The following is a 12,729-nucleotide window of genomic DNA, read 5'->3' on the forward strand; positions in this document are numbered from 1 at the left end:
GAACAGCTATGTGCAGCGAGCTGATGAAGAGGAGAAGGACAGGAGGAAGATGACAGCAGGAAGTTGAGCTGAGGAAGGAGAAAGGAGGAGGAGTGGGAGGACGGGCCGCCTCGTGTTTGGCTGCGGGCTCGTTTGATTGGCAGGCAGGTCCGACCAATTGAGACGAACCAGCAGAGCGGGACGTGGTCACAGGGGTGACCAAGACTGGAACCATCAGAGCTGTCCATCAAGACCAGTGTGTCCACGTCAATCTGAGTGTGTGTGTGGACAAATTTTATAAACGCAGTGAGGACATTCTGTCCGGTCCTCACTGTGGGACAAATCCTCCAAAGACGGTTAGAGGGCTCATGTTGGAATTAGATACAGAGGGAGAACATGTGTGAGCGCGTGCGTGTGTGTGTGTGTGTGTGTTGAGTCTGTCAGGACTGATTTGTGGAGCATGGCCCCCTCTCCCACAATGCATCTCTCACCTCAGCATCAGTTCTCACCTGTCAGTCACCTGTCAGTCATAACTGATACACACCATTATTCTATCCTTGTGACGACCAGAAAATGATCTTTTTTTTTAGAAGTTAATTAATCAATTAGCAAAGTCCTCAAAGTTTATTTTGATGATCGATTAATTACGATTAGTTGCTATTTTCTTATTAAATGACTTCATTAATATTTTTTTCCCCTTTTTGTTTTTATTCCAAACTTTTGAAACCATTTCTTTTTGCACCGGCTGAACCAGGTTGGATTTTGTTCCAGTGTCTTTAAACCAGACTTCTGCTTTAAAGCATCTCTGATTAATTATGTTGTCATAAAGCCGACCATCAGCCATAACGGGGGATTTTGGCTTCGCGGCCGGATGAAGCCGTTTCAGCTGAGAGTCTTGCTGACAGGTTGCAGCGTGCGTGGGCCGGTTGGTTCTGTTTGCCTTCCTCATGCTGGGTCGCGTCCCGACAGTCAGAGCCGCTCAGCTCAACCTGCAGCTGAAGGAAAACGGTGGAGAAAATGAACTTTTCTCAAGCTCAGCAGCTGCGTTGGGTCTTTTTCTGTTCATCTCTCCTTCAGTTTTCAGGTTTAATATAAACAACCAGAGCAGTTGCTGCTGCAGTTGCTGCTGCTGCTGCAGTTGCTGCTGCTGTTGCTGCTGCTGCTGTTGCTGCTGCTGCTGTTGCTGCTGCTGCTGTTGCTGCTGTTGCTGTTGTTGCTGCTGCTGTTGCTGCTGCTGCTGTTGCTGCTGCTGCTGCTGCTGCTTCCAGTTAAACTTTATTCACTTCCATTTCCAGAAACCGGACCCCACAGCGGTTGTGCTTTAAAAGCCAACAGTAGGAGGTGTTAACGGCCTGCGTCAGGAAACGCTGCTGTTCTCTCTGGGAGCAAATCAACAATGTAAAACTTTCCGACCTTCAACCTTCATCCTGAACTCGTCCCGGCAGGCTGAGCTGCAGCAGCGTATCAGAATGAAACTCACTCCTGCAGATTGATGCTGGAATGATTTCCTCTCAGCTTTTTACAGTTTGTTCCAGAGAAAAAAAGAAAGTAATTTCTGATTTATGAGCCGTTTCTGTTTCCTTTTTAACCTCTGAAGTCAGCAGGCAGGAAGCCAAACTCCCACTGCTGATACCCAGACTGCTGGAAATATTAACATCCTCATCAGGGGGTTTATATGTTTTATATTCAATTATCAGCATGAACATGACAGTAAGTTAGGCTTTTAATCATTTATTTTATAACAACTGATCATCATCTTCAAGGGCACATGAGATTACATTTGTTACTTTTCTGGCACTAGAGACCTTTACTAAATAATCAGACAGAAAAAGGAAGCTTCTCTAAATAAAACCTCTGGAAAAGTTTTATTGTGTAAAGAAATGTGTGAAGGAAAAGGTCATGATGAGAACGGTAGCAGCATCATATTGTGGTACCAGTGGCGCTAATGCATTAATAGCAAAGCTAATTTTATGTTTAGCACTTCAGTTAACTTTGAAAACGATTGGCGCGCCTAGCTTCCCCCGATTTAATTTTTCCAGCTAAACTGAACTGTAATTTTACAAAAGTTTGACCGAATGAGGTTTCAGTTTAGCATTAGCTTCTACTAGCTACTATGTTGGCATAACGCCTTAGCGTTAGCGGAACTAGTGTTTCTAATTAGTGCTTTAGCATTAGCTTCTACTAATTACCATGTTGATGTGGCGCTTTAGCTGAACTGGTGTTTATGCTTCACGCGTCCAATAATTATTACGCTGCTATAGCGAGTTTAGCATTAGCAGAACTAATGTCTATGATTTGTGCTATGACCTTTAGCGACAGCTCTACCCCCCAGTGTGCATTAAACAGTTAAGTAGGACTTCCTCCAAATTCCCCCCATCATCACCGGCTGAAACATGCGGGTCGGACTCACAGTAGACCTGGACGTGGATCTCTCTGGTCCTGATGACCGAGTCGCACTCGGCCTCACAGCTGTAGCCTCCCTGATGCCGGAGGTCAAGGTTCAGCAGGTGGAGGTGGGACTGGCCATCCTGCGGCTCCGTCCTCTGGAGGAGGGTCCGGTTCCGGTCCGTCCTCCTCCAGCTGAAGGCAGGCGGGTGGAGGCAGCCAGAGGCGTTACAGGTGAGGATCAGAGCCGAGCCGCGCTCCGCTGACACCTGAGGACTGGAATACAGCTGCAGCGGGTGAGCTGAGGAGAGAGGGATGGAGAGAGTGAGTCCAGGTCCAACAGGATCCAGAGGGATCCAGCAGGATCCAGCAGGATCACGGTCCGGTCGGTCAGCTGAAACGTACCGCTCACAGTGATAGACCTGGACTCCTGCTGGGAGCCATACTGGTTGGAGGCTTCACACTCGTAGTGGGCGGAGTCTTCCAGGGACACGGAGGGAAGGCTGAAGCTGAGCAGGGGGGTGGAGTCAGTCCTCAGAAGTTCCTCCCCTTTTCTCCTCAGGACCAGGCTGGGAGGCGGAGCTCCTTCAGAGCTGCAGGTGAAATTCACCTGCTGGCCCTCCACCACCTCCTCACCTGGATCCACTGAGAGGGAGGTGCTGGTGGGCGGAGCTAAGCGAGAAAACAGGAAGAAGACAATGAGGACTACAAAAAAAGACTATGGCATGTTATTGTCCACATCTGGAAATTTCACGCATGCTGGAAGGCAAGAAGATGATTCTTTTCCTTGCCATCCGTAGCGGCGCCGCTGCGGTAGAACCGCTGACTAAATGACACCTGGATGGTGAAGCTGTTAGTAATTCATGGCAGCAAAGGGAAAAATAACTCAAAACCAATCTATTGTCTCTTTTTTCTTGTTCTTGTTGCTGTAGCGACTGACTGACAACAGCTCCACTAGCATATCAGGATTCAACACCAAAAAACAAGAAAACATTTCCCATGTTTCCCAATGTTCTGACCCATGGGATCAGAACTGAATGTTCTGATCTAAAAAATCAGAACATTCAGTTACAGTTTTACGTTTTCAGGCTATTATTAATAAACGTTCGCTGTGGTAGATTAGCTATTAGCTGCTATTGGCTAATCTAACACAGCAGTGGTACATTAGCAACACCTGCTCTACTGATGATCTGTCAGAGTTAATATGTGGGTCGATGTTTTCCTTTCTTTTTTAACTGAACCGAAACACAAAATTCTGCAGCACATCTACATGTTAGGCTGGTCAAAATCAAGCTAGCATAACTGAGCTGCTTCCCTCTCCGTCATAATTTTTTAAATTAAAACTTTTTCCTGACCTTGTCATCTAGTTGTAGTGTTGACAATAAGCAGTAAAGCACTGCGTCCCAGTTCCTTTTACGTATGATGCATAAGTTTAAGATTTACCACTTTATATTGACAACTTGACAGCTAAAACCAATGCTAGTCATCGTTAGCATGACGTCACGCTGCAGCGCTGCTACAAATGAAACAAGACGTTCACTCTTACCTAAAACTGTGACGTTTACATCTGCAGTCTGGTTTCCTTCTGAGTTTCTGGTTTCACACTCGTACCGTCCGGCGTCGGAAAGCTTCACCGCCGATAGGATGAGCTGACCTCCGCGACCTCCGGGCAGAGGGCGACCGCCTGCCGTCCAGGTGATGGTCGGCTCGGGGTTTCCCTCAGCAGAACAGCTGAGAGTTAGCGGCGAGCCGGACATCACCGCCACCGGGTCAGAGATGTTCATGAGGCCTGGAGCATCTGCAGAGGAGGAAGAGGAGGAGGAAGAGCTGAAATTCAGATGTTGAATTGAGGGTTTCAGACTCGGGTTGACGCTTTGACTGATTCACAGGGTCAGACTGAAACTGAAGATGAACTTCAGGAGTCTGACTGAGGATTCTGAGAATCACATGGAGGAATTTAGAGAATCGGATCAACTCTCCACCCCGTCTGATCACGGCTCAGAAAGTTCTGACCCGGTTAGTGAAGGTCTGACTCACAGCGGACATTCAGGGTTGTGGTGGTCTCTCTGGTCCTGTAGTCCGACGGCAGACCCGGCAGCTCCAGCGTCGCCCTGCAGGTGATGCTCCCTCCCGAATCCTCCCTGAGGGGCAGGAAGCGGACGGAGCTGGACCCAGACCCTCTGGTGCTCTTCAGAACCGTGTCTCCTCGGACCCAGGTGAGGTTCAGGTCCCCGGCGGGGTACAGGTTGGGCACCCGGCAGGTGAGGGTCGCCTCCACGCGGTCTCTGAGGCGGTCCTGCCCGGCGATCTCAGGGTCCGAGGGGAACGCTGGAACCAGAGGACGGAGACGGCGTCAGGAACAGCAACCCGGCCGGGCCAAACTCGCCTCGGGTCGGAAACTCACAGTAAACACCGACGGAGGCTCGGCTCTCCGCCCGTCCATCTCCACATCTGGCCTTACACGTCAGCTGCCCTTCGTCTTCTATCTTAACGGGGTCAAAGGTCAGAGTGGAGTGGGTTCTGTTGGCGCTGATGGACGCCCCCAGGGGTCGGTCGTTGACGGTGGCCCAGGTAATGCTCGGTTCTGTGGGACAGTCGTGGACCTGGCAGACCATGTGCTGGTGGGAGCCGAGCCGGAGCAGAGGCCGCCTGGGCGACAGGCTGACCCGGAGGCCCTGAACGCACCACGATGACATCAGCAGCACGACTGCGGAGCGAAACAGCAAATCAGGACAGGTGAGGATAGAACATTACATTTGGCACAAAATCATTCTTAAACTGACAACAGATGCGCAACTATACAACCGAGTATGTTTGAAAAGCAGAAGTGGAGCCTCCTGAACAACCCAGAGGAATGCAGCAAGTAGTTTCTGGATGGTAAGTCAGCAACAAAACTATTTTCTTTTCCTTCAGTCGTACAGCGCATCCAGCAGGACAACCAGCTGACCAAACATGCTGGAGCTCTATGGTTGCTAGGAAACGACGTAGTCCCTGTAAATTGTCACTTAAAAAAAAAGAAAAAAAAAGAATCGGGAGATTTTTGAAATGGCAAATTTTCCAGACACCAAAAACATTAACAAAAAAACACCTGGGTGTTTTTTTAAGCACTCGGGTCGTTTTTAGAAACAGATGAAGCACAAAACTTTAATTTTCCATAACGGGTCACTTTAAAGCAGGGTGTCCAAACTTTTTATCACGTTTGTCTAAAATACTCATAAGCCAAGAAAACACCAACAAAATAAAATAAAGCAAATAAATAGTCTGTTTTTATGTGGGTTTTCTTTTGGTACTAAATGGGATTTTAGTCATTATTTATCCAAAACTCCTTTAAAATTATTTGGGCTCGATTGAACAAATTTAATTTCATTTCTAAGAACAGGATTTGGGTCACGTTCTTTCAAAACGTTTTCCATTTTCAGCCGAGTTTAATAAATGAAGCAAATGCAGCAAAATCGACTTTTCAGTAAAAGACTTTGGATTTACTTGGTTCTACTTGTTATAAAAGATGAAAACTTTGTGTTGCACAAAACATAATTTTTCCCTGATTACAAATAAAAGATCTCCATCTGTATCCACCGGGGCCGCAACAAATCAGCCCAAGGGCCAGAAGTGGCCCCTGAGCCGCACTTTGGACACCGCTGATTTAAAGTCTGAAGTGACAGAGAAACTAGAATCCTAGTTGGTCAAACTGTTTTATTTTTGGGGATTTCACACAGATTTAACCAAAGAAACTGAAACAAATTGAGCCTACAGAACAGACGTATGGTGGATGACTGATGGGGCCAAAAGGGGCCAATGGGGCCCAGAAGGGGGCCAACGGGGCCCAGCAGGGGGCCAGCAGGGGCCTCTTTAACCTGACAGTTGTAAGGATAATCATGATGCCAGAGGTGATTTCAGCAGCCGTGGGTTCTGGCTGGGTTCCTCCTGTCCACATGAACGGAAACACGAGACAATCAGAGCGATTTTAGTCCAGGAAGAAAAGGTCATAACAACAGATTTCCCAACTAAAGAAATGAAAGTAAAATGATAAAAAAGATAGAAAGTATTCAGATGATTCTGAGGCAGAAATCTGCAGGTGAGTAAAAACTGCAGCAGTTTGAGAAAAGACACTAAAATGTCTCGTTTAATTTGTGCAAAAAATTATTTTGATAACTTTAATCTTTAATCCTGCAAAAAACAAAAATAAAAAAATCATTATGAATAAATGGATTGAATCTATAAAAACTTTTCTAGTCATTATTCCTTCTGGTTCTGGATGTTGAGCAGCAATGAGATTTTTGCTCCGACACTTTTTAAAATTTTTGGACAGTTGTTATGATCCGTAGCCATGGCAACAATGTTATTTTCTGTGTGTTTTTTTTACAACAGGAGGCCGGTGATTAGCATTTCAAAAGCTCAAATAATCCCTGAACTACGACCCCAAACCCCAGAGGAGTTGAAAAGGAGCCTGAACGGATGCGAAGAGAGAGAGAAGGAGGAAGTTCAAGAGAAGCTGCAACAGCAAAGGAGGCGGATTAGTAGAGCTAGCTAACGACTGATGATGTCATCCAGGAAGTGTTACTGAGGAATATTGGATATTAGCTGTTAGCATGTGATGATGATAGCGAGACCTTCAGTCAGAGGTCTCTTCAGATAGGTTGCGAGACTGACTGCTACTGGAGATCCTTCTTTCCCACAGAATCAACAGCAAAGCTTATGATTACATATTTATATTTATTATATTTAATGTCTGAACGCAGTGAGGGATAAAAACTGAAGTGTAATTCCTCACTTGTGCCAAAAACTTGTTCTGGTTCTGGAGACGTTTGGGGAAAAATTTTGAGACAAAAAAGGAGCAAAAGATGAACAATTTAACGTTTTACCTACGGAAAAACATTTCTGCAGCAGGACGAAGATCAAAAAACTATGATAAATTTCTTATAATGACAAGAAATTTTGTCATTTTGATGATAAATACAAATTATGATGTTAAAAATCCCAAAAACCAGGCGTGCCGTGGTGGCGTAGCGGTTAGCGCGACCCGTATTTGGAGGCCTTGAGTCCTCGTCGCAGGTTCGACTCCCGGACCCGACGATATTTGCCGCATGTCTTCCCCTCCTCTCCTTCCCCCTTTCCTGTCAGCCTGCTGTCATATAAGGGAGCCCACAAAAGACCCCCTAAAGAAAAAAAAGATCCCAAAAACTGTCCTTACTGTCAGGATTTACTAGTTTTATTTTCTCCACTGTTTGTTCAATAAAAGCATCAAGAAATAAAATAAATTTAAAATGCAGTTACTGTGAGCATTTAGACTCAAATCCCTTCTTTATGTGACTTAAACAAGTGAATGGCAAATAGGAACACAGAGGATCATTTTGGTTTTGACAGTTTTCCTCTAAATAAATGAAATGATGATGTAGAAACAGATGTTTTTATTTAAAAACCTTTGATGGGGTTGAATTCTTCCCCACAGTTCAGCATTCACACGTTAAATCCTGCAGCTCAAACACACCGGTTTCAAACGGCTGAACTCTGACGCTTAAATCAGCAGCAAACACTGAAAACAAACACTGAAAACAAACAGAACCGAACCGGATCCGGGCAGAAAAACACAGCTTTGACTCTCAGAAACGAGACGAATAACGAGAGGAAAACATGATCATTAAATATTACCATAAAAACAGCCCTAAGTTAGATTGATTTAACAGAAATCAGTGATTATCTTCAACATTTTGATGAATTAATCAGCTGATTGTGAACCTATCAGCTGATCAGCTGATGATCAAAGCCTCAGATAAACTGATATTTGCATTAATTGAATCATTTGGAGCCATTTTTATGTTAAACAGAGATTCTGCCGCTTCGCTTTTATTATTCAAATGAAATCAGAGCAGCTGAGACGCTTCAATGAAAGGAAAAAAAAAAACAGTTTTCTGATCATAAACAGGAAGCAGAATCTCACCTGAGAGGAGCTGAAGGCAGCCGTCCATCCTGCTGGACAGTGGATGGACGGTTGGATGAACGGATGGATGGATGGACGGCTGGATGGACGGATGGATGGACGCAGCAGCAGCAGCGTCTCCTTTGTGCTCCTGTCTCTGAGTCTGAAGCAGAAAATGAGCTCGACACATGAAGCCCCCACAGAAACGCCCCCCTCTGATCGGCAGCCTTTATATGCAGGAGGCCACTGCGCCCTCTGCTGGACGGAAGGACAACAGGTTTTCATGCAGGAGGCCACTGCGCCCTCTGCTGGACGGAAGGACAACAGGTTTTCATGCAGGAGGCCACTGCGCCCTCTGCTGGACGGAAGGACAACAGGTTTTCATGCAGGAGGCCACTGCGCCCTCTGCTGGACGGAAGGAGAACAGGTTTTCACTTTCATTATGAGCAGCTTTTCTGTCTGGACTCTGAATGTTCATGTTCCTGAACGCAACTTCAGTTTCAGGAATTCAATCTGTTTCTCATCTAAATAACAAAACATTTAAATACCAAACCAGTTAGTTTATATAAAAATAGATTAACTGATTAAATTGTTTCTCATCCAAACAACAAAACGTCTAAATGATCTGTTAGTTTATCAGAAAAAAAGATTAAATGAGACAAAAGATGGAACATCAAACTAAATAAAGGGCAAAAAGAGACAATTCAGTGAATTAATCAGTAATTAAACATTTTTAGATGAGGTGTTTTAATTACTTGTTGCTGTTTTGTCATTTTTGTTGTTTATCTGTATTGTAAAGAGATCAAATTTAATTGGGAATAAATGAATTTGTCTGCAATTGAACTGTTTTAATCATTATGAAAATATAAAATTAAATGTCATTTTATTCAAATAAAAAAGCTTTAGCTTCATTAACAGCTCCAATTAAATCTGTTTCCATCTAAACAATAAAACATTTAAAGTTAGTTTATCAGAAGAAATGAGATTAAATGAGACAAAACTAAATGATTCAAAAAGAGACAATTCAATTAATTAATGAGTCATTAAATAAATATATGGCATGGTGTTTTAATTACTTGTATTCTCTGCTGTAGAGATTATTACTGAAATAAAATAAAATGTATTAAAATAAACATATTTATCTGTCAATAAACTGTTTCAATAATTTAATAAATTTACTTAATAATAAGTAAATAATTAAATGTCATTTTATGAAAATAAAAACAGGATTTTAATCAGAATCAACTTTATTGGCTAAATTTGTGACACAAAATAATTATTGGATCACTTTTGAACCAGGAATAGATTTTATTTATTTCTTGAAGTTTTATTTAAAATACATGTAAACATTTCCAACCAGTTCAAAATGAAACTAATTTCACTTTCAGACTTTTTTATTTCCACTTAATCGTAACCGTTAATAAAAATCAGTTTCTGTCTGATTTGTTCTGAAGTTGGATAATTTTAACTTTATGAAGAGAAAATCTGATTTTCTTCTTATTTTGACACATTTAGAAACTGCTGTAAAAGTTTGACATATTTAAAAATAAAACGGCTTTTCAGATGATTAACTGAGAGACGATTTATTGATCAGCATCATGTGATCAGAATCAACTCAAAGTTCAGAGGTGGAAAGAGTTTAAAAATTAAACTGAACAAGTAATCACTGTAAAATCTTACTGTAGTAAATTTTACTTTAAAAGTTACTTTGAGCAGAAGATGACAATGTAAGAACGACTGTTTAATTAAAGCAAACACTTTACAAATAAAAATCCAAAATAAATGAAATATATTTTTTTATTTAGATTTTAAAAAATTATTTTCATTATTTATATTTTTAGTCGTTACCAAATATGACTTCAAAAGTGACTAAAATGCTTCACTCAGAACAAGATCAAGTAAAACTAAAAATTCAGCTTTTGCAAACAAATTAAAAAACAAACTACTGAGTTTTTGTACTTAATTACAGTAACTAGAGTAAATGTAACTAGAGTAAATGTAACTAGAGTAAATGTAACTAGAGTAAATGTAACTAGTTTCTTTCCACTGAGGTTTTATTCTTTTCCTGCACAAACTCCATTTCCCAGAATCCTCAGTTCATTTCTCATCAGATTTATAGAAAAACGATGAATTTCCGACCAGAGCAAAACGATGTAAATTCACACCAACCAGACTCCAAACTGGAGAAACTCAAATAAACTGATAAATAATTATTCTACTTCCTGTTTTAATTTGTAAAAAAACAGTTTGACTCAAACATGAATATAATTATTCTATTTTCCGTTCTTATTCTTATAGAAGCTTCGACTCAAATAAAGAGAAAAATAATGATTGTTTCCTGTTTTTATTCGTGTAGAAACTCTTCGTTCAGTTGAGAGAAAACATTATTTTCTGACTTCCTTTAAAGTCTCAGTGACATAAATACAGATGAAAAACATTCATGGTTAAAACAGCAGCCACACAACTTCCTGTTGGGGACCGCCACAATAAAAGTCTCTTCTTCATGATAACGTGTTGAAGGCACTCAGGGCCCGTTTGAAACTGCGGCTCCGGTCCGAACTCTCCCAGCTGGAGGTGCGATGCGGGTCGGAACCGAGCCTTTGGACCTGATTATTGGAAGGATCCAGAACTTCTTCAGCCGAGGGAAAAAACGGACGGACTCGGACGTTTCCGGCTTACAAAAAAACACATTTAACATTTTTTAAGACGAGTCGATTAGTAAACATTAAAATAAAACAGTGATGTGATCCGCTGAGCGCCCCTACAGGCAGCTGCTGGTTTATGCTGGTAAAACTGTTCAGTCCGACCGTAAAAACGACACTCGAACTACACTTCTGCTCACGTCTCCATGGCAACTAAATCTACATTTAGCCTAGTTAAAGTTTTGCTGCTCATTTCATTATTTTCCAGGCATGATGGAGGCGTCAACATGAAAACAGATAAAACTTTCTTTCTTTTTTTATGCTGGTGTAAATCTGAACCTGAGAAACAAAACCGTTTTATTTTCAGTCCGTTAACGATAAAAGTTCCTGTTTTTTGAATTTATGGGATGAATAATTTGCTTATAGCTATTAAAAAGGGAGCCACCAGGGGGCGCTAAAATGAATACAAGTTTGAATCATACATTTTTAAATTATAATTTTTTTATTATGAAATCAACCCTGTTTTTCAATCAGTATTATAAAATATAAATTACAAAAACTAATTTGACATGTTGTTCTTTCTGATTGGCTCCTCAAGCATTTCTGTCCAAAACAAAAAAAACCTCAAGAACTCGTGGCCAGCTAAAATCAGACTGTAAGGCAGTATTTATGCTAAATGAATGAAATAATTATTGATTAGTGAATAAAAGTGAGGAAACAGTTGATGTTTCCATGTTTTTAGTGTCGTTTTTAAGAGGCTCAGAAGCTCAAGATGTTGGGAAAGTTTGGGAACCTTTCGGTTAAAACGCATGTTGAGTTTGGAGGGAGTTAAAATTCAAGCTGAGGAGGAAACCTGAGTGGAAACCTGAGTTGTTTTGAGGTGAGGATGTTTGTGCTGCTGAGGTATTTTATAGATTTATTAATTATCCGTCTTCAGAGATGAATTTGATCAATATCTTTTCTTGGTTTGCGAAGTCGTTGTGCTGGACGCTAACGAAGCCCTGGAGGCCGTTAAAGAGAATCTATCGATCATTTTACACCCAGCAGGTCTTCTGATGATCAATAAGCTGGATCATTGGAGAATTTAAGGTCAATAGTCGACTGTTTTTAACATTTGGTTTTAACAGGAAGAGGCTTCAGGTTGTTCATCAGAAATCATAGAAAATCCTGCTGAGCTTCTGGTTTGATTATTGGAGTCATTAGAGGTTAAAATTAGAAGATCCACAGATTATTTAACTAACCATAAAAACATTATACATGATTCACATACATTATACATTTTTACAAGATTAAATAAACTATTCCACTGATTTTTGAGTGATTGTTTATGGATAAATGCAAAAGTATACAATGAATTTTAGACTTACTCAGAGAGATCAGGTGAAAATATGGAAAAACCATAAACTGAACAGAAGGAAGAACAACTGGACAGAATAATCTGGGACGGATCAGCGAACTGGACCAATGGATCAATGAACAAATGGATGAGCAATTGGACGAACGGACAACTGGACTAATTATGGATGGACAGTTGGATGGATGGACCTTTGGATCAACTGGACAAGTGGATGGATGAATAATTGGACGAATGGACAATTGAACAGACTGATGGTTGGACAAAACGCTGTTTTGTGAATCTTTTCTTCACCTTAAAGCTTCTGAGTGAAACTTTATATTTTCAGATGTTTATCCTCTAGAAACTGGAGCTTCAGAAATCATGTTTTTATTCTCCAGCTTCCAGATAATCAACATCTGGAAGACCAAAGTCCAGAGTGAAGGAACCCTGAGGGACGGCGGCGGTTCCTC

The 12,729-nt window shown here is 41.7% G+C and overlaps 1 protein-coding gene across 1 annotated transcript; it reads right to left on the reverse strand.

Moving 5' to 3' along the window:
- Positions 1-1,689: 1,689 nt before the first annotated feature.
- On the reverse strand, positions 1,690-8,899 carry LOC116725444 (vascular cell adhesion protein 1-like). Its single transcript, XM_032571502.1, has 6 exons — positions 8,303-8,899; positions 4,769-5,071; positions 4,402-4,692; positions 3,911-4,162; positions 2,770-3,036; positions 1,690-2,665 (listed from the first exon to the last, which is right to left on the reverse strand). Exons 1-6 carry the CDS (start codon positions 8,469-8,471, stop codon positions 2,301-2,303), a joined length of 1,647 nt encoding a protein of 548 aa, XP_032427393.1. The 5' UTR covers positions 8,472-8,899; the 3' UTR covers positions 1,690-2,300.
- Between the last annotated feature and the right edge of the window lie 3,830 nt (positions 8,900-12,729).

This window comes from Xiphophorus hellerii, chromosome 9 (assembly GCF_003331165.1).
Source record: "Xiphophorus hellerii strain 12219 chromosome 9, Xiphophorus_hellerii-4.1, whole genome shotgun sequence".
Lineage (NCBI taxonomy): Eukaryota > Metazoa > Chordata > Actinopteri > Cyprinodontiformes > Poeciliidae > Xiphophorus > Xiphophorus hellerii.